The sequence below is a fragment of the Aquarana catesbeiana genome, linkage group LG10 (genome assembly GCF_042186555.1).
Source record: "Aquarana catesbeiana isolate 2022-GZ linkage group LG10, ASM4218655v1, whole genome shotgun sequence".
NCBI classification, from domain to species: domain Eukaryota; kingdom Metazoa; phylum Chordata; class Amphibia; order Anura; family Ranidae; genus Aquarana; species Aquarana catesbeiana.
The window spans coordinates 10641650-10667018 of record NC_133333.1 but is presented as its reverse complement, the minus strand read 5'-3'; the positions used below and the strand labels follow the sequence as shown (position 1 = coordinate 10667018).

At 44.5% G+C, this 25369-nt stretch overlaps 1 protein-coding gene across 2 annotated transcripts in view; it reads right to left on the bottom strand.

The window, feature by feature from the left end:
• Window positions 1-2884: 2884 nt before the first annotated feature.
• Window positions 2885-25369, bottom strand: part of APLP1 (amyloid beta precursor like protein 1) — a 67337-nt gene continuing 44852 nt past the window's right edge. The window contains exons 9-17 of one of the 2 annotated variants that reach the window (XM_073601605.1): window positions 16597-16755; window positions 16294-16422; window positions 15632-15731; window positions 15420-15554; window positions 13323-13346; window positions 11034-11104; window positions 10774-10833; window positions 7524-7667; window positions 2885-5711 (exon numbers count right to left, since the gene is read on the bottom strand). In XM_073601605.1, coding sequence (XP_073457706.1) covers window positions 5613-5711; window positions 7524-7667; window positions 10774-10833; window positions 11034-11104; window positions 13323-13346; window positions 15420-15554; window positions 15632-15731; window positions 16294-16422; window positions 16597-16755 — 921 coding nt within the window. In that variant the 3' untranslated portion in view covers window positions 2885-5612. The remainder of the gene's footprint in view (window positions 5712-7523; window positions 7668-10773; window positions 10834-11033; window positions 11105-13322; window positions 13347-15419; window positions 15555-15631; window positions 15732-16293; window positions 16423-16596; window positions 16756-25369) is intronic. The other variant, XM_073601606.1, reaches the window with a different exon arrangement.

Below are 25369 nucleotides of genomic sequence, written 5' to 3'. Positions count from 1 at the left end.
TAGCTGCAAGCATTGCGGAGTGATTCAACCTCGAGTATCACAGGTGATTAGAAGGTTTTGCAGTAACCTTAATGTGATCCCATGGACAGGCTATGAACATTAAGGTATTTAAGTATTCTTGGCAACCAGTAAAAAGGCTTTAAAACAAGCCATCGTTGACCTCTCTAGCTGCAGGCATTTGTGGAGTGATTCACCCTCAAGTATCACAGAAAACTCTAAAGCTGGGTTGCAGTCAGTTGATGAACAGCTTAAAGCAGCTTCTGTTTCTTTGTATTAGATGGTTGGCAGGTGGAAAAATCACAGTTGGAAGAGGAACTGTGGTTTTATGGCCTCTGCTGTGAAACCTGTGGATGAATTGCTCCACGATGCTTGCATCTACAGAGATCAGTAAGGGCTTTCTTTAAAGCACTTCCTTTTGAAGCATGTGTTAATAATTACCCTAGTGTTGGCGCATGTTTACATTAAAGAGAAACCTGTGCTTAGATCTTAAAGACTTTGTTTTGCTTCTTTATTTCTGTTATGGGCACCATAATCTCTAGAGGTAATCCACTGTTCAAGCGAAGGATTGAGTCACTGAATTATGCCTCCTAAAGATGAGTCCTTATGAGAATAACAATCCTTTTGATTCTAGAGAATTGCTGCCCTGATGGAGTACTTTCATACTACTCTGGACTGAAAAATGCAGTACAGAGCCCCTAGGTTCTGTTTATGGACATGCTAGCATATAACTCCCAAATCTTCTCCTGGACTCTGATGGGCCCCAAGCTTTTTATCGCCTGGACATTCAATGTTAGTACAATAGACCTTTTCCTCAACTGGAACTAGGGTCTATGTTGCAGGGTCGATTCAGCCATGCCACTCACCCCACAACCTCTTGGCTTCTTCCCTATTCTGGTTCTTCTCCCTCTTTTCTTCTTCATACTACTCAAGACGTAAGTGTGCACAGACTATTGCATTAAGGTGTGTACCTCAAAGCGTGTGCATGTGTATATATTGATGGTGTCAGTAGTATTTATTTAAACACTTTTTAGGAACCCCATTGAAGGGCTTTAGTGAAATATTAGGGCTTTAAACTGGAAATCTGTGCCACACAGGGTGATTATGGTATGCCTAAGACTCAAGACCTATATAATTCAGTATGGAGCCTCTTGGTTCTCTTTATGGACAAGCCAAGTTTCTCACCTTGTCTTGGCTGTGATAGGCCCCAAGTTTCCTTTGCCTTGACTTTCAATGATGGCCCAATAGACCTTTTCTCTACCTTGGAGCAAGGTAGAGTCCTGCCAGGAACTATGTTGCAAGGTCTGGTCCACCATGGCACTTGGCACACAACCCCTTGCCTTCTTCTCTATTTTGGTTCTTCAAGCGCTCTTGCCTCTTCATACTATTTAAGACCTATATAATGCAGTATTGAGCCCCTGGGTTCTATTTATGGACACCCCAAGTTTTTCACCTTCTCTTGACTCCTGTAGGTCCTCAAGTTCCCATTGCCTGGACATTCAAAGATGATCTAATAGACCTTTTCCTCAACTTGGAGCAAGGTAGAGTTATGCCAGGGACTATGTTGCAGGGTCTGGTCCACCACACCACTCCCCCCACCAACCCCTTGCCGCTGTCTCTATTTTGTTTCTACTCAAGACCTATATAATGCAGTATGGAGCCCCTGGGTTCTCTTTTATGGATACACAAAGTTTCTCAGCTTCTCTTGACTCCAATAGGCTCTCTAAAGTTTCCATTGCCTGGACATTTAATGATGATCCAATAGACCTTTTCCTCAACTTGGAACAAAGTAGAGTCATGCCAGGGACTATGTTGCAGGGTCTGTCCCACCATGCCACTCACCCCACAACCCCTTGCCGTGCTCTCATCTTACCTCTTTCTAATACTCAAGACCTATGTAGTGCAGTATGGACACACCAGGTTTCTCACCTTCTCTTGACACCAATAGGCCCTCAAGTTGCCATTGCCTGGGCATTTAATGAAGGTCCAATAGACCTTTTCCTTAACTTGGGGCAAGGTAGAGTCCTGTTAGGGACTATGTTGCAGGAATGGTCCACCATGTCAATTGCCCCACAACCCCTTGCCTTCTCTATTTTGGTTCTTCAAGCTCTGTTGCTGCTTCATACTACTTAAGACCTATAAAATGGAGTATGAAGCCCCTGGGTTCTCTTCATGGACACACCAAGTTTCTCACTTTATCTTGACTCCAACAGGCCCTCAAGTTTCCATTGCTTGGACATTCAATGATGGTCCAATAGACCTTTTTCCCCAACTTGGAGCCAGCTAGAGTCGAGCTAGGGACTATGTTGGAGGGTCATGTCCACCATGCCACTCACCCCACAACCCCTTGCAGCGCTCTATTCTTACCTCTTCCTAATACTCGAGACCTATAGAATACAGTATGGACACACCAGGTTTCTCACCTTCTCTTGACAGCAATAGGCCCTCTAGTTTCCACCGCCTGGGCATTTAATGATGGTCCAATAGACCTTTTCCTTAACTTAGGGCAAGGTAAAGTCCTGTCAGGGACTTTGTTGCAGGGAATGGTCCACCACGTCACTTGCCCCACAACCCTTTGCCTTCTCTATTTTGGTTCTTCAAGCTCTCATCCCTCTTCCTAATACTCAAGACCTATATAATGCAGGATGGAGCCCCTGGCTTCTCTTTATGGACACCCCAAGTTTCTCACATTCTTTTGACTCCAATAGGCCCTGAAGTTTCCATTGCCCAGATGTTCAATAATGATCCAACTGACCATTATTTTCCCCACCTGGAGTCCTGCTATGGACTCTGTTGCAAGGTCTGGTCTACCAGGCTACAAAACCCAAACTGAGGGCAAGAGAAGAGAGTTGGCTGTAATAAATAAGTAAAACGAGTAAGAACCAAGTTATTATCACACATGCTACAGTTTTAATGCATGATGATAAGACAACTGTTAAACATTTTTTTTTTTTATTTAGTCTCCAAAGTCTGCGGTCGGCATGTTGAATCTACAAAGTACGCGGCTGACTCGGCCTAGTCTGCGTGGTATAAAGCCTGACTGTGACGGGACTGAGAAGCAAACACACGTGACGGAAAACGCAGCCTACAGCCATGTCCCGGGGGGGTTTCTCCGGCCGATGACGCCATGCATCGGTCTTGTTATTATGCGGCGAAAAGGTCTGGGACCTTATCTCGTGCGACCCCCTGCGCCCAGTAACCTAGATCTGGTCAATTCGGTGGAAAAGGTCATAGTTTATTGTTACATTGTGGATTAAGAGTGGGACAAAAAAAAAAAAAAAAAAAAAAAGGCCTCTTATTACTGATCTAAAACACATATGTACACACATATATACAACGACTATCGGTACGACCAGCTGCCTGGGAAGTGCAGCCGCTACAATCCGTGTGTAATAAAGTTGCTGACGTGGTGGGGTGTTCAGTACAGGGATTAAAGTGACACCGCTGGGGGTTTGGTTTCGGCCTGGTGAGCCCCCAAGAAGTAACTGGGGCGCCTTTTTGGTGGATCCAACCGATGGTTAACTGAACCATCTGGTTAACTGGTGCTCAATGTTTCTATTTTTTTTTTCACTAAGAGGGTCATCTCATTTAGCGAAACTGCACAACGACTGCCATTCATTGAAAAAGAGTGGGGAAAAATACAGCATTTTGACCACTAGATGGGGTTGAGGAGCATACTTTGTGATAAGCACCGCCATCTAGTGGCCGTATAATGGTATTTTGCCCATTCAGTTTCATTAAATAACATTCAATCTGCAGAGAATATAACCTGAGAACATTTGATTTTGCCCCTTTTACACAGAATAAATGTACATGCCATTTCGAAGGACGAACAGCTATCCAATTTTTTTTTTTTTTTTTTTTTTAAATGCACCCCTTAGTATCTACAGAGTGAACTTGTTGGTGTTACTTTATTCCTCCAGATGGCTTGACCATAATTCACTCTTTCTTATCCTTACCTTCATTCTCAGATATGGTTGGCATACAACCGAGGTGCCCAACCGCCGGATCGGTGCACGCAATGTAACACTGCTCCACGGTTCGGCTAGCGTAAAAAGTTGCCTGCATGCCGCAAAAAAAAAAAAAAGCGCGCGTTGGTGTGGCTTTAAGATGTTCTACACGGTGCATGGCGAAATTGTGGCGGCTGTGTATGGAGGATTCGTGGAATGTGTGCCGAGGCCGACGCACGTTTTGGTCGCCTGTGTCCGTGAAGGTGTCATTGAGTTAAAGAAACGGCATCATCGAGCGCAGTTTGGTCCCCAAAAAAGGGCTGCCTCCAATGCACCTATGCAGCGAATGAGCTTTGGCTATTCCCCCCCACAAGCTTAAAGGGGCCCTGTCTTAAAGCAAGACTCCTCTGTAATTAGGCTGCGATGAACTCGGATATTTACTGCCAACTCCTGCTGGAAAGTGAGCAGGTTAACATCAAATATTTTTGCTCCTCAACCCCACCTAGTGGCCAAAATGCGGTATTTTCCCCCGTTTACACTTTTTCAATGAATGGCATTTAATTTTTGGATAGAGAGAAGAGGCTTCAATCCATTATTGTCATGTTTTTATTGCAGTCTGTGACCCCTGTTGAGAAATGCCCCCTTGACACCCTATAGGCCTTGACAGTGTCACCAGGACAGGAAGTAATGGATATCTTCCAATGGGGACACAGCAATAAAAACTTCATAATGTGTAATCTTTTCCCTATCCAAAAAATACAAAAAAAAATAATAATAACAAAAAGGGCTTTGGTTGGATTTGGGTTGCTGCCTGCATCAGCGCCTAATCAGCCGGGTATCTCGCTTGACGCCGGCGCTCCTTTTGGCTTTTAACGACCAATCAAAAGCCCCCAGACTGACACACATGAATCTACAAAAAGGTAGTTACCATTCACAACACTTGAAGAGAGAAACCTTTGCGCCGCGGGAAAACACCTCGGAATCGTTTGAGACTCGCCGCCGCCGAGCGCAAGATAGGGGTGGGCGGGGTTACAGGCAATCTCTGTTTTTTTTGTTTTTTTTTTCTGCGGCCGGTAGGATGTCAGACGAGGGCGGGACCCTTCCTTACCTAGCCACAGAAAAGGTTGAACGTTAAATAAATTATGAAGCAGCAAAAAGAGTGATGGTGAGGTGGGGGGTGGGGGGGGGGGCGGTGATAGAATCGGAAGCCATCGATGCTGCAATGCATTGCTGGTTTCTCTGCGATAAGTGAAAATGCCATTAGCAGGGATTTGTGGGGGGGGGGCTTGCAGTTACGGTAGGGGGGTGACTAGTAATCGGGGAATATCTCACAACGAGAGGTTAGTGCTGACCGTCTCTTTTTTCCCTTCGTAGTCATAAATAATTTAAGTGCATTCACAGGGGAGAGAGGCGGACGCGTTTAACCCGTTGTGTCCTAGGAGCTATCGGGCTAGGATCTGGTATGGTGCACCGTCGTTCCTGGAGGAGAGGGGAGGGAGGAGGGGGGAGGGGGGGGTCAAGTATTCTTTAGCTGCACCCCCCCTTCTTATTAAATATTCCCTGTTTGTCCCCCACCCCTTGACCTATATTGTACCTCCCCTGAAGTAAAACCCCTTCCCTTCTGCCCAAAAATAATAGAACCCGCCGACACCCCCGCTCCGGCCCTCAGTTGTTCTCTTCCAGGTATCTGTAGGTTGGGTTTTCGTAGCCCTGGTTCTGCATCTTGCTCAGGTGCTTGTCCTCGGGGGTCCTGGAAGCTTCCACCTGCAAAAAAAAAAAAGGGGGGGGGGGGTTGAGTTAAAATGGAAAAATGGCTGTCATCTTTAAAGCTCATTTATTACATATTAGACAGAAATTTTACTTCTTCTTTAACTCTTTTCTAGTGTAATAAAGTACTAGCCAGTCCAGCCAAAAGTGGACTATTTTTTTGGAAGGAGTTAGAGAAGTTTTTTTCAGCTTTTTAAGGCCAGGTTCACCAATGTGCAGCTGTGGTTTGCAGTCCGGGGTCCGGTGCGTTCTTGTTCACCCGTTCAGGTGCAAATTTGGAAAATTTTTGCCTGAATTCATACCCAGGAGATGTGCAAAGCGTCTTCATTGAGAGACGGTCACATTTACATGTCATGCGAATTGGATGCGGTTTAAAAACGCATCTAATTCGCATATATGCAAACCCAGCCTTACTTTAGAGGATCCCCTGCAACAATTATTTAGGTTCTGGGGAACCCTTGCAGAAATCAACTCATTGGGAGTCAATGAGAAAATGCCCCTGATGTTGGTATTTAGTGAGAAGAATGCCCCTTACATTAGTGGTCAGTGGAAAGTATGCTCCTTACATTGGTGGCCAGTGGGAAGAATGCCCCTTACATTGGTGGTCACTGGGAAGAATGTTCCTTACATTGGTGTTCAGTGGGAAGAATGTTCCTTACACTGGTGATCGGTGGGAAGAATGCCCCTTACATTGGTGGCCTGTGATAAGAAAGCCCCTTACATTGGTGGCCAATGGGAAGAATGCCCCTTACATTGGTGATCAGTGAGAAGAATGTTCCTTACATTGGTGGCCACTGAAAAGAATGTTCCTTACATTGGTGAACAGTGGGAAGAATGTTCCTTACATTGGTGATCAGTGGGAAGAATGCGCCTTATATTGGTGGCCAGTGGGAAGAATGTTCCTTACATTGGTGGCCTGTGATAAGAAAGCCCCTTACATTGGTGGCCAATGGGAAGAATGCCCCTTACATTGGTGGCCAATGGGAAGAATGCCCCTTACATTGGTGGCCAATGGGAAGAATGTTCCTTACATTGGTGGTCAGTGAGAAGAATGCCCCTTACATTGGTCGCCAGTGGAAAGAATGCCCCTTACATTGGTGATCAGTAGGAATAATGCCCCTTGGTGATCATTGGGAAGAATGCCCCTTACACTGGTGGCCGATGGGAAGAATGCCCTTTATGTTGGGGGTCAGTGGGAAGAATGCCCCTTACATTGGTGGTCACCCTTATAGACAATTGAAAAGATCTTCGGTGTAATGCAGCCACCTATGACAAGGGATGTTGACCCAAGAACTATGCAGACACCTAGAGTCCCATGGACTTGTTTGAGAATGGCTGGGTTAGAGCTTCTGTTTCTATTGATTTTTTACTCTGTTGGGTAGGTTCCTTTGTGGGACAATAGAGGCCCCAATAAAACCCCACACACATAGTAGCCTGAACTGCAGGCCATAGCTGACCTTCTTTTGAAGATGCCAGTTCAGTACTTTGTGACATTGACCTGGAACAAGCATGCATCCAGCAAAGTCAGAGTAAGCTAGAACTCCTCATGAGCATACTCGTCCCAAAGAAAGAACTGAAGACCCGGGATCAAGCAGCATCTTCCAAAGGAGAAGGCACCAATAGAACCCCTCCATATTTATCTTATTATAGGTTTCCTTTAAATGTGTAAATGGGCCACACGGTAAAGGAAGGTCAATCAATAAATATACAAACTCTTGAAGATCGACACTGAATGCCTCTTTGGTTAGTCAGGGTAGGACGGGACATGAGACAAAGACTGGAACTCGCGGGGCACAAAAATGATCTCACCTCGATAATCCCATGGCTGATGGTCCCGTAGGGTTTGCGCCGGATCAGAAGCAGGCTGATAATTATAACCATCGCCACGGCAACAGCCACCACCAACAAGCCAATCAGAGCTCCTCGGTTAAAGGGGACCAGGGAGTCTGGTTCCTGCAGAAAGGGATTATTACTGCGTTAGGGCCCAATTATAGAGCGATTATGTTAAGTTGTCATGGTGATGCGGCGTGTGTGCCGGTGTCTGCTGTAGGCCATTCATGGTCAAAGGACTCCAACAAGAAAGAGCAATGTCCTTGTACAAATGTAATACAATATACATAAGATAATAAATCATAAAATTTGGTTAAATATCTATAAACATTGATAAGACAAAGATGATCTATAGCATAGGTATCTTATTTTGCAACACATATTAATTCATGTTTTATTCTTTATTTATAAAATAGTAAAAATCAAGATGATAAAAAAAAAACAAAACAAAACTGAAATACTAACAATAACGATAACCGCAGTTAATAGTATATAAAATAATAATTATTGTCACTATCACTAATAATGATCTGTAATCATTAGTTTTCTTTCTCCTTCTCATTTTTATTAAAGAACTAGAGAAATCAATGTAATAAATATAATCATTATGAATAATAATAATAGTAATAATATGACTATTATTGTGACTTACTGTTATCTGAAATGTTGGTATATTTAAAAAAAAAACAATGATTAATATTGGTGCTTGTGTTTCTATTTTTTATTTTTTATGGATACATGAAGAAAAATGATATCTATAATTAAGACATACTGTTTACATAAATATTCTTTCTCTCTGAAAATTACTTTATTATTCAAACGTTAATATTTATTTTCAGTAATGATAGCTTTTTCTAGTATTAGATATGTTAAAATGTATTATTTATGACTGCTGAAATTTTAGCAATAACGATAATAATATTATAAATAATAATTTTACTTTTTAAATAAATGTACTTTTATTTTTTTAGTTAACATATCATTATCAATATTTAGGACTATAAAAAATTTTGCAACGATGATGATAATAATAATAATAATAATAATAATAATAATAATAATAGTAAAAAAATGTATTTAACTTTTTAAATAAAGGTCTTTTTTTTTTAAATTATATAAATGTCTCTTTTTTGTAGCTATAGTAAAAAAAATATTAATATTGGTGCTTGTGTTTCTATTTTAATTTTTTATGAATAGATACATGAAGAAAAATTGTATCTATAATTAAGATATACTGTTTACATAAATATTCTTTCTCTCTGAAAATTATTTATTAATTTAAACTTTAACATTTATTTTCAAAAATGATAGCTTTTACTAGTATTAGATACGTTAAAATGTGTATATATATATATATATATATATATATATATATATATATATATATACACACACAGTATCTCACAAAAGTGAGTACACCCCTCACTCACATTTTTGTAAATCTTTTCTTCTATCTTTTCATGTGATAACAGTAAAGAAATGACACTTTGCTACAATGTAAAGTAGTGAGTGTACAGCTTGTATAACAGTGTAAATTTGCTGTCCCCTCAAAATAACTCAACACACAGCCATTAATGTCTAAACCGCTGGCAGCAAAAGTGAGTACACCCCTAAGTGAAAATGTCCAAATTGGGCCCAAAGTGTCAATATATTGTGTGGCCCCCATTATTTTCCAGCACTGCCTTAACCCTCTTGGGCATGGAGGTCACCAGAGCTTCACAGGTTGTCACTGGAGTCCTCTTCCCCTCCTCCATGAGGACATCACGGAGCTGGTGGATATTAGAGACCTTGCGCTCCTCTACCTTCCATTTGAGGATGCCCCACAGATGATCAATAGGGTTTAGGTCTGGAGACAAGCTTGGCCAGTCCATCACCTTTACCCTCAGCTTCTTTAGCAAGGCAGTGGTCATCTTGGAGGTGTGTTTGGGGTCGTTATCATGTTGGAATACTGCCCTGCGGCCCAGTCTCTGAAGGGAGGGGATCATGCTCTGCTTCAGTATGTCACAGTACATGTTGGCATTCATGGTTCCCTCAATGAACTGTAGCCCCCCCCAGTGCCAGCAGCACTCATGCAGCCCTAGACCATGACACTCCCACCACCATGCTTGACTGTAGACAAGACACACTTGTCTTTGTCCTCCTCACCTGGTTGCCCCCACACATGCTTGTCACCATCTGAACCAAATAAGTTTATCTTGGTCTCATCAGACCACAGGACATGGTTCCAGTAATCCATGTCCATAGTCTGCTTGTCTTCAGCAAACTGTTTGTGGGCTTTCTTGTGCATCATCTTTAGAAGAGGCTTCCTTCTGGGACAACAGCCATGTAGGCCAATTTGATGCAGTGTGCGGCGTATGGTCTGAGCACTGACAGGCTGACCCCCCCACCCCTTCAACCTCTGCAGCAATGCTGGCAGCACTCATACGTCTATTTCCCAAAGACAACCTCTGGATATGACGCTGAGCACGTGACCTCAACTTCTTTGGTGGACCATGGCGAGGCCTGTTCTGAGTGGAACCTGTCCTGTTATACCGCTGTATGGTCTTGGCCACCGTGCTGCAGATCAGTTACAGGGTCTTGGCAATCTTCTTATAGCCTAGACCATCTTTATGTAGAGCAACAATTCTTTTTTTCAGATCCTCAGAAAGTTCTTTGCCATGAGGTGCCATGTTGAACTTCCAGTGACCAGTATGAGAGAGTGAGAGCGATAAAACCAAATTTAACACACCTGCTCCCCATTCACACCTGAGACCTTGTAACACTAACCAGTCACATGACACCGGGGGGAGGGAAAATGGCTAACTTGGCCCAATGTGGGCATTTTCACTTAGGGGTGTACTCACTTTTGTTGCCAGCGGTTTAGACATTAATGGCTGTGTGTTGAGTTATTTTGAGGGGACAGCAAATTTACACTGTTATACAAGCTGTACACTCACTACTTTACATTGTAGACAAGTGTCATTTCTTCAGTGTTGTCACATGAAAAGATAGAAGAAAAATTTACAAAAATGTGAGGGGTATACTTACTTTTGTGAGATACTGTATATATATATATATATATATATATATATATATATATACACACATACATTTATATATATATATGATATATATATAATATTATTATTACATTATAGCACCATGATTATGCCACTGTTTTCAGTTCATACCCATAAGTGGGTGTACTACAGAAAATGGACAGCAGGGGGCAGGAGTGTAGATCCCTTACCAACTCATCACGCTGGATGTCCTCTGACTGGTAATGGACTTGCTTGACTGAAGCATTATCCTGAGAAGACACAGATGGCATGGTATTAATAGGTCAGGGAGCGATGAGTAAACCACAACCCCATTGCATCCAATCAGAAGTCCTCTTTCATTGTTTTGATTGCGCTAAACTGATGAATGGTTAAGTCTGATTGGATGGGATGGGGGGGGGGCTCTATATTAGTATTGTTGACTGATGTAGAATAAGCCTTCTTATCTCACCTTCTGGCTGGGGAAGGTCAGGGTTCTCTCGCTGGGGGGGAAGTCTGAGTACAAGTCCCAGATGGCGGAACCTGGAGGGGGGAGGGGGGGAAACACCAAATTATAGACTGATCAGGCAACAGACAGATACGGTTCAACCAGTAAATTTTAGTGGCCCATTCACACTAAAGCGTTTCCTTGTGCATTAACGTGCATTCGGTATGCGTTAAGGTACCTTGAATTAGGGTGGCCCATTTATTATGAATGATAAATCACTAAAAAAAAAATAACACTTCCTCTAATTGGGACTTTAGACGGGACGCTGCTTCAGTAAAGTCAGGCAATGTAATTATCAAAAATATTGCTTCTTTATTAATTGAGATAAAAGGTATCACAATTGTGCAGGACATAGAAATGTAGGATGCAAAGGGGCAGATACAGAGGTAAGAATTACAATGCATATAAACCAACACTCAATTGAAAACAATTGTAAAAAAAGAGATAACTCAACGCGTTTCGAATCTATCGTAATAGTTCTCTTCTTCAGGGGTAAGTGGTTACATCAAGACGACCATGTGGCATATCGTGAGGGTTGTGGACCTATGTAGACACTGCTCCGTATTGAGTCCTTTGTTCCATCCCTGTTTGGGAGAGTGGGAATAGTCTACCGATCGGTCTCTGTAGCCTTGCTTTGCTTCACAGCAATCAGGCCCTCTTTCCTCCCATATCTCGTAGCCTGCCTGGTTGGTACTAGAGAGATAACCCAACGCGTTTCGAATCTATTGTAATAGTTCTCTTCCTCAGGGGTAAGTGGTTACATCAAGACGATAATACGTCCTGCACATTGCGTGAAGATTTGCCGCAAATAATTGCATCCAGATTAAAAACAAATTGAGGAATACTGCGGCCTTGAGGGCGACCACTGGAGCTCGGAAAGGGCAGAAACACTTGAGATGGAAAGGCCAGACTACTTAAAGAGATCGTTAATTCACAGAGGGCGCTCTAGGCCGGCACCCCCTAGAGGACCTGGATAGTATGCCCTGTGGATGGCCCAAAGTGCCGACCAGGCAGGCCACGAGGTATGGGAGGGAAGAGGGCCGGATTGCTGTGAAGCAAAGCAAGGCTACAGGGACCGATCGGTAGACTATTCCCACTCTCCCAAACAGGGATGGAACAAAAGGACTCAATACGGAGCAGTGTCTACATAGGTCCACAACCCTCACGGTATGCCACATGGTCGTCTTGATGTAACCACTTACCCCTGAAGAAGAGAACTATTAAGATAGATTCGAAACGCGTTGGGTTTGCATCCTACATTTCTATGTCCTGCACAATTGTGATACCTTTTATCTCAATTAATAAATAAGCAATATTTTTGATAATTACATCTCCTGACTTTACTGAAGCAGCGTCCCGTCCAAAGTGCCAATTAGAGGAAACCAATTTTTAGTGATTTATCATACAATTTAAGGATGTGGGTCGGCTGACTTCCTTTGCCAAAAACGAAAAACACCATAAACTTTATGTATTTTCCATTTATTATGAATGGGCTGCCAGTGCACCACAACAGATACAAAAATGTGAATGAGCCTTTTTTTGACAATGCAGCGCACCACAATGCGTTGTGTTGTGCTGCACTGCACGTTGTGTTGGTCTTTCCTGTACAATGCTTAGGGGAGCAATTCACAAAGACCCATAGCGCAGGGGCATTATCACGTATTGTGCCCTTTTAGCCGGTGTCGCCACAATGCACAAGTGTGATTTGGCCTTACCATTCATCACAACTTAAGTATAATAACAGCTAAACATAAATGTCGAAATATCATTTTTGGGTCGATTGGCCCTTTGACATAACCTAAACAGGAGCACAAAGACCAATATATAAGTTTTGGGTGGACTGTCCCTTTAACATAACATAAAGAGGAGCGCAAACGCCATTCATTTTGGGTAGACTGGCTCTTTAAATTGGGTGGACTAACCCTTTAAAAAAACAAAACAAAAAAAAACTTCCATCCTATTGGTTACTATCGGCAACACAGACACACTTCTAGGACTTGGACAATGGGAACCTTACAGACATGAATCACACAGGTCAGTTAGCAGGGCTGTCTTTAACACGGAGCAAAAGGGGAGGCTGCCCCGGGGCACCAGTCATTGTCGTGGGGCCCAAGGCAGCTTCCCCTTCAGCCCGCACAGCCTGCAAGCAAATCATGATTCAACTTTGTGGAGTTTGACCTGCTGATGGGGTAATGAATCAATGATTTACAGATGTGCGTCTTCATCGGGGACCGCGATCAAACGTTTACTGACCTTTTCTTTCGATCTGCTGGGAGTCTGTTGAGAGGTCCGAAAAGGCAAAAGAAAGGGAGACCGGAAATTCCAGAGAGAGAGAGAGAGCAAGCGAGGAAAATAGAGAGAGAGAGAGATAAGTCAGCGGGGGGAACAAAGCAGAACAGTTGGAGAAGAAGAAGTTCAGGCTCTATAAAGTATCACCCCAACCAATCATAGAGCAGCAGCACTAGGGGGTAACAAGAGGGTGCTCAATAATTTACAAAACTCCGGGAAGGGTTAATGGCTTTGGGTACATTTTTAAGTTAAACATTTTTGACAACTAAAGAGTGCACACATCACACTGGTGTTACATTAAAAGTTTTCTGAAAAAAAAAGCAGATGATGTTTGCTTTTAGACTGTCTCTCTCTAATTGAAAATTGTACAGAGGAGGCAGAGAGAGGCAGAGAGAGGCAGAGAGAGGCAGGGAGGGGGGGGTGGGGGGGGAGCCACCCCTCTGACTCATTCACCTCTGTGTATAACCTGAGCTGGAGCTATTGACTTGTTTTTGTTCACCAAAACAGTTAAGATCAGCTTGGTAAACATTTGAAAAATAGCCTCAAGCTCCACCTGTCAACTGAAAAAGATACTGGTATCATATTATTCGTTTTCTGAAAAAAAGCAGATATTTTCTTTTAGATTGTCTCTCGCTAATTGAAAATCTATATGGAGTCATACAGAGAAGGCAGAGAAAGGCGGGCAGGGGGAGGAGTCACTCCTCTGACTCATTCACCTCTGTGTATAACCTGAGCTTGAGCTATTGACTTCTGTTGTTCACCAGAGCAGTTAAGATCAGCCTGGTAAACATTTGAAAAAGAGCCTCAAGCTCCACCTGTCAACTGAAAAGACACAGGGGTCATATTAATAGTTTTCTGGGAAAATAAACATGATGTTTGCTTTTAGACTGTCTCTCTCTAATTGAAAAGGAGGAGGCAGAGAGAGGTGGGCAGGGGGAGGAGTCACTCCTCATTGACTCATTCACCTCTGTGTATAACCTGAGCTTGAGCTACTCATTTCTGTTTCACACGCCACGGGCTTTCAAAAAAAAAAAAAAAAATTCACTTATGTAAACATGTTTTTGTTCATCAAAACAGTTAAGATCAGCCTGGTAAACATTTGAAAAAGAGCCTCAAGCTCCACCTGTAAACTGAAAAAAGAAACCGGTGTCACATTACTCGTTTTCTGAAAAAAGCAGATATTTGCTTTTAGACACTCTCTCTCTAATTGAAAATCTATGTGGAGTCATACAGAGGAGGCAGAGAGAAGCAGGGAGGGGGTGGAGTCACTCCTCTGACTCATTCACCTCTGTGTATAACCTGAGCTTGAGCTATTGACTTCTATAAACAATTTTTTGTTCACCATAGCAGTTTAGATCAGCCTGGTAAACATTTAAAAAAGGGCCTCAAGCTCCACTTGTCAATTTAAAAAGGTACTGGTGTCATATTATTCGTTTTTCTGAAAAAAGCAGATGATGTTTGCTTTTAGACTGTCTCTCTCTAATTGAAACTCTGTATCCTATAGAGCAGGCAGAGAGGGGTGGAGAAGTCACTCCTCTGACACGTTCAGCACTGTGTATAACCTGAGCTTGAGCTATTGACTTCTATAACCAAGTTTATGCTCACCAAAGCAGTTAGGATCAGCCTGGTAAACATTTAAAAAGCCTCAAGCTCAACCTGTCAACTGAAATTAGAGATGTAGAAGTAGCTAGCACTGAACAAAAAATAATTCATCCATATACACAGTAGGTGCCTTCGGGGTCCCTAAAGTGTTGGTTCATTCCTACAGCCCAGCCTACAATTTATTGGGATCCTGTAATGTATCCTGGACATCCCTCTGACCATCCCAGACTATGAAGTGGTCACAAGCCAACCCAAAAGCACTCTGAAGAACCTGCTAAACCTGGCTAAAATGGATTACAGGTAAAATCGAGTGGAAGTTCTGACTTAATCACTGCTGCAGTACTTGCTGAATAGTATTCGTAATGTGTGTTGGTAATTTGAGGTAGCGGGTCTGCAGGTTATGGTCTGTAATAGGTTTGTTTGGGTTCTGGCTTTGCGTTGGTCCTCCCAACTCCTCACCTTCTCCTTGGGACGTCTCAGCGGAGCTCTGCGGCGGTACTCTGATCTCGGGGTAATCGCTCTCTTCGCTCAGTTTCTTCTGGGTGGAGCTAAGAAGGTCTCCGGCTCCAACCCACTCTGTGTGCAGCCAGGTCTCTGCAAAAGAGCTGACACTCAGTGACCCGGGGTACTTGCTGAGAGGTTTAACACAAAGGGGGGGGGATAATACCCACCAATCTGGCTACGGAGTTCGGGGGACAGTTGGGGGTTCCGGTACAGGAGAGACAGGGACTGGTTGACCCGTTCTTCAATGACACGTAGGTGGGTGAGAACCTGAGAGAGCCAGAGAGAGGAAGAGTGAGCGTCATCACTGCCCAGAAATTGACTTGCTTGTGCAGCTTATGCATGTTGAGCCCATTATGAGGGGTTCCCATCATCCCTGTGCTGAGTTCCTGGGTTTGTACACCTGCTGTGCCCATTATGAGGGGTTCCCACCATCCCTGTGTTGGGTTCCTGGGTCTGTACACCCGCTGTGCCCATTATGAGGGGTTCCCATCATCCCTGTGCTGAGTTCCTGGGTTTGTACACCTGCTGTGCCCATTATGAGGGGTTCCTACCATCCCTGTGTTGAGTTCCTTGGTCTGTACACCTGCTGTGCCCATTATGAGGGGTTCCCACCATCCCTGTGTTGGGTTCCTGGGTCTGTACACCCGCTGTGCCCATCATGAGGGGTTCCCATCATCCCTGTGCTGAGTTCCCAGGTCTGTACACCTGCTGTGCCAATTATGAGGGGTTCCCACCATCCCTGTGCTGAGTTCCCGGGTCTGTACACCTGCTGTGCCCATTATGAGGGGTTCCCACCATCCCTGTACTGATCTGTAAGGGTCTTACTTACCTGGAACTGGATGGTCTCGGCTCGGTCGGGCTCAGCACTGCTCACATGCTGGTAATGGCGGACGGTATGGCGCTGGTCTCGCTGCTCGGCATGTATGTACCTCTTCAGTGCCAGCAGGACTCTCTCTGGCTGTTCAGACAAAACAAAGAGAGGTCAGTATAGAGGGGACCATAGTTCACCTTGTAGAGGGTTTCCTGTAGGTTGGCTCTCTAGAAGAAAAATATATCTTCTGGGTGAAGGTCATTGTTACATGGCAGGATATGTTCCCGGTGGGCCAGACAGGGTAGGGGGGAGGGCACTTACATCGAGGGGTGTGGTCTGCACAGCTGCCAGGTAGTTCTCCAGTGCGGCCCTGCGGTTGTCATTGAGAGCGGCGACCACCCGTCCCAAGTGGGTCTCCACCAATCGCTGGCGCTGAGCGGATATCTGGCTCTCCAGGGTCTGCAGGATGGACTGGAAGTGCTGAAAGGAGAACAAATTGGTTATAAAGGAAGACCACACTGGGCTCAGGGCCAGGCCTGGGGGCTCGCATTTGCTAGATGCATGGGGGTGCCATTAGGGCTACTGAGTGTTGGGAACACACGCAAAATTGTGCTGCCATTTAGCAGGCACGCGACGGTGCCATTAATGGTTAATAGCACCCCCATGCACAGTGTTGGGACAAGGTCATGTAGAGCTCAGGGCGAACATACCAAACTGCGCCCCCCTCCCCCCAAGGTGTATAAGCATTATGTGTCAGCAAAAATCCCCCCCCCCCAAAGAAAAAGAAAAAAACTGAGCACTAATCTGCATGCTTACCTTCTAAGCATAAAAATCCCCCCTCCCAGCATAAATCTGTGACCTCCATCCCCCCTCCCAGCTCAAATCCTCTCTCTACTCAAATGCCCAAAGCACAACAACCCCCCCCCCCCCCAAAAAAAAAAATTAACTTTTCCTAATGTAAATCCCCCTCTTTAAACTTCCCCTCCCAGCACAAATCCCCCCTCCTAGCTCCAATCCCCCCCCCCCCGATCATCCATACTAGCACAATTACCTCCCCCAAAGAAAAAAATTTCTCCCCAGCACAAATCACCTCTCCCCTCTACCATATCACTTCTTCTAGGACGCAAACCCCAAATTCCCCCCCCCCCTTTAGCACAAATCCTCTTCCCTCATCCCCCATCCCAATGCAAATCCCCCCCCCCCCCCCCAAATCACCACTCCTAGGACCAGTGGTGGCTGGTGGTATCTTTTTTCTTCACCCTGCGTCTCCTCCTCCTGGGCTTCATGGCGGCTTCCCTTGTGTCCCCTCCCTCCTCCTCCTCCTTGGCGGCCAATAGGATCGCTTTTCCTCTCGGCCAATCGGGTGACGGGTCTCGGGACCCCGCTTCCTGATTGGTCTAGGAGGAGAATCAGGAAGACAATAGTGAATATCAATTTGTTAATGCCACACAGCTGGGTGGGCTTGGGGCGCTGGGCTCTGCGCCCTGCGCCCACCCTTTTTTTAAGCCAATTAGAGCATCAGGTTCCAATCACGTGCTTCTAAAAAAAAAAAAAACCCATTGGAATCCATGCGTCCGGCGCCCCCTAGATGTAGATTAGGGGGGTGCCGCCCGTGCCCCCTGTATGGGCGGGCCGCCACTACCTAGCACCCTACCGTCAAATTTCCCCTCCTGGAACAATTCTTATCTCCTGCTGCCCCACAAATTCCCTCTCTCATCACAACCCCCCCCCAATCTCTTTGCAGTGCCCCACCCCACTTCATATGATACCACAGTGCCCAGGGCAGCTGTCCCTCCTGCCCACCCCTTGTCCCGGCCCTTCCCATGCTTCAGCAAACGTGCACTTTTTTTGCCAAACTGCAGGGTGCTTCAGCACCACGTGGCGGTTTTTGGAAAAGCGTCAAGTACTTATTTTCTGCGCTTTTCGCACCTAGGGCAACCCATTAAAACGAATGGGCTGCCGTACACGAGGTGCGTGGGAAAACATGCAAAAAACGCGCCCACGCTTGGTCGCACCTGAATGGTGTGAACCGACCATAAGAATCAATGGCACCCATGTACATCTGGAAAAGGCAGCACGTTTTTGTGCGGCGCGGGAGAACGCGCGATCTTGCACACGTTCCCACGCCGCACCTGATCGTGAACAAGCCCTAACGTACCTCTCCATCTGGAGGAACCTATTATTAGCCACACCACTTAATACTTTGCGTTTTCCACTGTTTTTTCCACCGGGTAAGTGGACCCCGGAGGACGTTACCTTGTTAGCCGCAGCTGGCGGTCATATGGCGCAGTATGACGTTGACTTTTTGCCGCGTAACCGTATACTTTGTTACACAAGCTCTCTATCTGTCAAGCTGTCAGGTTCCACATTTTGTTTTTATGACAAGGAATTATCAGCCGGCTTCGATTTCACAATATCTCCTCTCGCTCCCTCTCCCTGAAATGTTATCTGTTGTAGTCACCGGTAATACGACCCTCTGAGAGAGGCCTAAAAGGACCTAAAAGCTATTACTTTAGGGATTTCGAAAATTAATGACTTGCCCATCTGCTCCTCATGCAGAATTCTTTTTTTTTTTTTGCTTAATGGTCGGGCGGACTCCGGGGTATTGGAGCTCGTGATGCAGGAATTCTTGATGTTCAAAAATAAACATTTTTCGTCTTTTTTGTATTTTCCTGCTTTATACTTTTACTTATACATTATTTGAGCAAAAGTATGTGAACCCCATCCGAATGACAGTTCAGGTGTTGTTACTACAACATACAAAGACATTTTTTACCAGAGATGATCAGAGCCTATGGACATGATACTAGAGATGGTCAGTGACTATGGACATGATACTAGAGATGGTCAGAGACTATGGACATGATACTAGGAGATGGTCAGAGACTATGGACATGATACTAGAGATGATCAGAGACTATGGACATGATACTAGAGATGGTCAGTGACTATGGGCATGATACTAGAGATGGTCAGAGACTATGGACATGACACTAGAGATGATCAGAGACTATGGGCATGATACTAGAGATGGTCAGAGACTATAGACATGGTACTAGAGATGGTCAGAGACTATGGTCATGATACTAGAGATGATCAGAGCCTATGGACATGATACTAGAGATGGTCAGAGACTAAAGACATGGTACTAGAGATGGTCAGAGACTATGGTCATGATACTAGAGATGATCAGAGACTATGGGCATGATACTAGAGATGGTCAGAGACTATAGACATGGTACTAGAGATGGTCAGAGACTATGGACATGGTACTAGAGATGGTCAGAGACTATGGACATGATACTAGAGATGGTCAGAGACTATGGACATGGTACTAGAGATGGTCAGAGACTATGGACATGGTACTAGAGATGGTCAGAGACTATGGTCATGATACTAGAGATGATCAGAGCCTATGGACTTGATACTAGAGATGGTCAGTGACTATAGACATGATACTAGAGATGGTCAGAGACTATGGACATGATACTAGAGATGGTCAGAGACTATGGACATGGTACTAGAGATGGTCAGAGACTATGGTCATGATACTAGAGTTGATCAGAGACTATGGACATGATACTAGAGATGGTCAGTGACTATGGGCATGATACTAGAGATGGTCAGAGACTATGGACATGATACGAGATGATCAGAGCCTATGGACATGATACTAGAGATGGTCAGTGACTATGGACATGATACTAGAGATGGTCAGAGACTATGGACATGATACTAGGAGATGGTCAGAGACTATGGACATGGTATTAGAGATGATCAGAGACTATGGGCATGATACTAGAGATGGTCAGAGACTATAGACATGGTACTAGAGATGGTCAGAGACTATGGACATGGTACTAGAGATGGTCATAGACTATGGACATGATACTAGAGATGGTCAGAGACTATGGACATGGTACTAGAGATGGTCAGAGACTATGGACATGGTACTAGAGATGGTCAGAGACTATGGTCATGATACTAGAGATGATCAGAGCCTATGGACATGATACTAGAGATGATCAGAGCCTATGGACATGATACTAGAGATGGTCAGTGACTATGGACATGATACTAGAGATGGTCAGAGACTATGGACATGATACTAGAGATGGTCAGAGACTATGGACATGGTACTAGAGATGGTCAGAGACTATGGTCATGATACTAGAGATGATCAGAGACTAATGACATGATACTAGAGATGGTCAGTGACTATGGGCATGATACTAGAGATGGTCAGAGACTATGGACATGATACGAGATGATCAGAGCCTATGGACATGATACTAGAGATGGTCAGTGACTATGGACATGATACTAGAGATGGTCAGAGACTATGGACATGATACTAGAGATGGTCAGAGACTATGGACATGGTACTAGAGATGGTCAGAGACTATGGACATGATACTAGAGATGGTCAGAGACTATGGACATGGTACTAGAGATGGTCAGAGACTATGGACATGGTACTAGAGATGGTCAGAGACTATGGTCATGATACTAGAGATGATCAGAGCCTATGGACTTGATACTAGAGATGGTCAGTGACTATAGACATGATACTAGAGATGGTCAGAGACTATGGACATGATACTAGAGATGGTCAGAGACTATGGACATGGTACTAGAGATGGTCAGAGACTATGGTCATGATACTAGAGTTGATCAGAGACTATGGACATGATACTAGAGATGGTCAGTGACTATGGGCATGATACTAGAGATGGTCAGAGACTATGGACATGATACGAGATGATCAGAGCCTATGGACATGATACTAGAGATGGTCAGTGACTATGGACATGATACTAGAGATGGTCAGAGACTATGGACATGATACTAGGAGATGGTCAGAGACTATGGACATGGTACTAGAGATGATCAGAGACTATGGGCATGATACTAGAGATGGTCAGAGACTATAGACATGGTACTAGAGATGGTCAGAGACTATGGACATGGTACTAGAGATGGTCATAGACTATGGACATGATACTAGAGATGGTCAGAGACTATGGACATGGTACTAGAGATGGTCAGAGACTATGGACATGGTACTAGAGATGGTCAGAGACTATGGTCATGATACTAGAGATGATCAGAGCCTATGGACATGATACTAGAGATGGTCAGTGACTATGGACATGATACTAGAGATGGTCAGAGACTATGGACATGATACTAGAGATGGTCAGAGACTATGGACATGGTACTAGAGATGGTCAGAGACTATGGTCATGATACTAGAGATGATCAGAGACTAATGACATGATACTAGAGATGGTCAGTGACTATGGGCATGATACTAGAGATGGTCAGAGACTATGGACATGATACGAGATGATCAGAGCCTATGGACATGATACTAGAGATGGTCAGTGACTATGGACATGATACTAGAGATGGTCAGAGACTATGGACATGATACTAGGAGATGGTCAGAGACTATGGACATGGTACTAGAGATGGTCAGAGACTATGGACATGGTACTAGAGATGGTCAGTGACTATGGGCATGATACTAGAGATGATCAGAGCCTATGGACATGATACTAGAGATGGTCAGTGACTGTGGCTATAATACAAGAGATAGTCAGAGACTGTGGAAATGATAAAAGAGATTGTATAGACCAGTGGTCTCCAAACTGCGGCCCTGGGGCTTGCTTTTATCCAGCCCTTGGGGCATTATTCCCCACGCTGTCAGTTACAGTGGTGCATAGCTTTTGCCACTGACACTGACAATGGGGTCCTGGTTCTCTCACTGATACCAATGATTTGGCACTATTCCTGCGACTAATACCAAAGATGGGTCACTATTCCTCCCAATGAAAGCAATGATGGGGCCATATTACTGTATATCCAATGACACCAATGACGGGGCACTATTATTTCCAGTAACACCAAAGATGAGGCACTATTTTCCCCACTGACACCAATGATGAGGCACTATTCCTCCCACTGACACCAGTGATGGGGCATTACTCCTCCCACTGACACCAATGATGGGGCATTACTTACTCCCACTGATGCTAGGACATTTTCTTATCCCAATAAAATTGAAATAAATCAGCGCGAAATGGTGAAAGAATATGTACTAAAGCTGCTGAACACTAGGGTCAAAAAACAAATCCCTCAAAACAGTATAATATCAAATAGTGCAGCGCTAAAATTAAAATACAATGTATAAAATATAAATGCAGTCCATAAAAGAGATATAATGTCTTCATGTGCAAACGAACACCCGTAGGAAGAGAAGTGGTTCAGGCAGCCCTCCACCAGAGGATAAGATGGCCTCTCACCTGGGGGAATGGACCCTTTAATTACAGAGGGTCAGATAACGCCTTATGGTTGTATTCATACAGGATGCAGCATCCGTCAGGGTACAGGTGACACACACACCAATAGGACCATAGGGCTCCGTAATAAAACACTCCAATGGGGTCGGGACATGAAACAAAAATTGGCAACAAATAGTGCTCTTTTGCTTAGCTTTCTCATATACTGGAAGGAGGATCTGAGCCATCACTAGTAACCTGAAGGGGAGCGGTCACATGTTGCTCCATGGGGGTTGGATGATCTCTTCCTGCTGTGTTCAGTGGAGAGCTGAACACAGCAGGAAGAGATCATCCAACCCCCATGGAGCAACATGTGACCGCTCCCCTTCAGGTTACTAGTGATGGCTCAGATCCTCCTTCCAGTATATGAGAAAGCTAAGCAAAAGAGCACTATTTGTTGCCAATTTTTGTTTCATGTCCCGACCCCATTGGAGTGTTTTATTACGGAGCCCTATGGTCCTATTGGTGTGTGTGTCACCTGTACCCTGACGGATGCTGCATCCTGTATGAATACAACCATAAGGCGTTATCTGACCCTCTGTAATTAAAGGGTCCATTCCCCCAGGTGAGAGGCCATCTTATCCTCTGGTGGAGGGCTGCCTGAACCACTTCTCTTCCTACGGGTGTTCGTTTGCACATGAAGACATTATATCTCTTTTATGGACTGCATTTATATTTTATACATTGTATTTTAATTTTAGCGCTGCACTATTTGATATTATACATTTTCTTATCCCACTGGCCACAGTCCTGCACCCCTAAAGTCTGAAGGTCGGTAAACTGGCCCTTTGTTTAGAGACACCTAGTATAGACTGTGGACATACTGTAATACAAGAGATGGCCAGAGACTGTGGACATAGTACAAGAGATGATATACTGTGGACATGATATAAGAGATTGGCAGAGATGGTGGACATGGTACAGGAAAAGATTAGAGATTGGGGACATGGTACAAAAGATGGCCAGAGACTGCAGACATTGTACCAGAGATGGTCAGAGACTGTGGACATGGTACCAGAGATGGTCAGAGACTGTGGACATGGTACAAGAGATGGTCAGAGACTGTGGACATGGTACAAGAGATGATCAGAGACTACAGACATGATACAAGAGATGATCAGAGACTGCAGACATGGTACAAGAGATGGTCATGACTGGGGATATGCTGCAGGGGATGGTCAGAGACTGTGAACATGCTATAGAAGTTGTTGGAGACTGAGGACATGCTTCAAGAGACAGTCATAAGCTGGAGACATTACATGAGCCTGCTAACAATCAGTGTTATAACAGTGCAATGGGAAAACACAGATTCGTGTCTCCAGAGGCCCCAAGGGCCACAGAGAATGTTCCAATGGGCAGCAGGTTGGGCACCAGGGTCATAAACATGTATATGTGCCGTCCAGCCTTGTGGCAACAGTTTAGTAAAGACCTTTTTTACTCTTCCACAATGACTGTGCCCCTGCGTACAAAGCCAGCTCCATACAGACATGGTTTGACCAGTTTGTTGTGGAGGAACTTGAGTGTCCTGTACAAAGCCCTGACCTCAACCCTACTAAACACCTCTGGGATGAATAGGAATGCCAGTGGTGAGCCAGGTCTTTATTGGCACCCAATGTGAGGACCAAAACATGAGCCAGGTCTTCTCATCCGACATCAGTACCTGACCTCACAAATGGGCAAATTCCCTAAGACTCCAAAATCTTGTGGAAAGCCTTCCCAGAAGAGTGGAGGATGCTTTAGCCACAAATGGAGAAAGTACATTCGATCATGTGCGCTCGATCAGCTGAATAAAGAGAGAGTGGGTAATTAGAACTCTCTTTCACATCGAGTTCATGTGGAGGGGTGCATTTGTGGCACAAGGACAGTTGAAGTGTTCTTAGATTAAGCTGACTGTGGATGGCTGCCAGCTCGTGACAGGCTAGAAGTATCTCTGTGGATGGCAAAGACAGAAGGAGAGCAGCGCTATCTAAGTGCAGCATTATTAAGACATTTTATTCCATAAAAGACAATTGGTAACTCACAAGATGTATGAGATATCAGCACATGTGGGATTAATAATGTGGTTCATCCGCTCGTGGGGTCAGCCTGGTGAAGGAGCACGCATGCTCCTCCCCGCTCTTTCCCCAACCGGAAGTGACGTACACCGATGTCTGTGAGCTTGTCCTGAGTGTGTGGAAGCATAGGGAACCACCGGTGTCCCTGGACCCATCAGCTGCCTCTTCACCAGTGAGAAGATCATCTTCCCCATGAGCGGATGAACCACATTATTAATCCCACATGTGCTGACATTTCATACATCTTGTGAGTTACCAATTGTCTTTTATGGAATAAAATATCTTAATAATGCTGCACTTAGATGGCCCTGCTCTCTTTCTGTCCTAGCCACAAATGGAGGCCAACTCCCTATTAATGGCCATGGTTTTCAAATTGAATGTCTAACAAGCTCGTATAGATGTGATGTCCAGGTGTCCATCTAGTGTTCCTTTGATTGAACAATGACCATGGAAAGACACATTCCATGCGTCTTGAGATACTCGCCCTTCGTTTGCAGAACCAATAGTCCCCATAGTGGATTTATACAGTACTATTTTCCCTCTAGACCAACTATCTTGTGCTGCCTCTTCCAGCCCAAGCTGACTGCCAAGCCTTGTTGTCACATAATCAAGATCAGATACCATGTCCACTATTGGCAAGCTGCAGCTGATGGTTTGGATTTCAGTGTTAAGACCAGAGAGGGTGAGAGGGTGAGA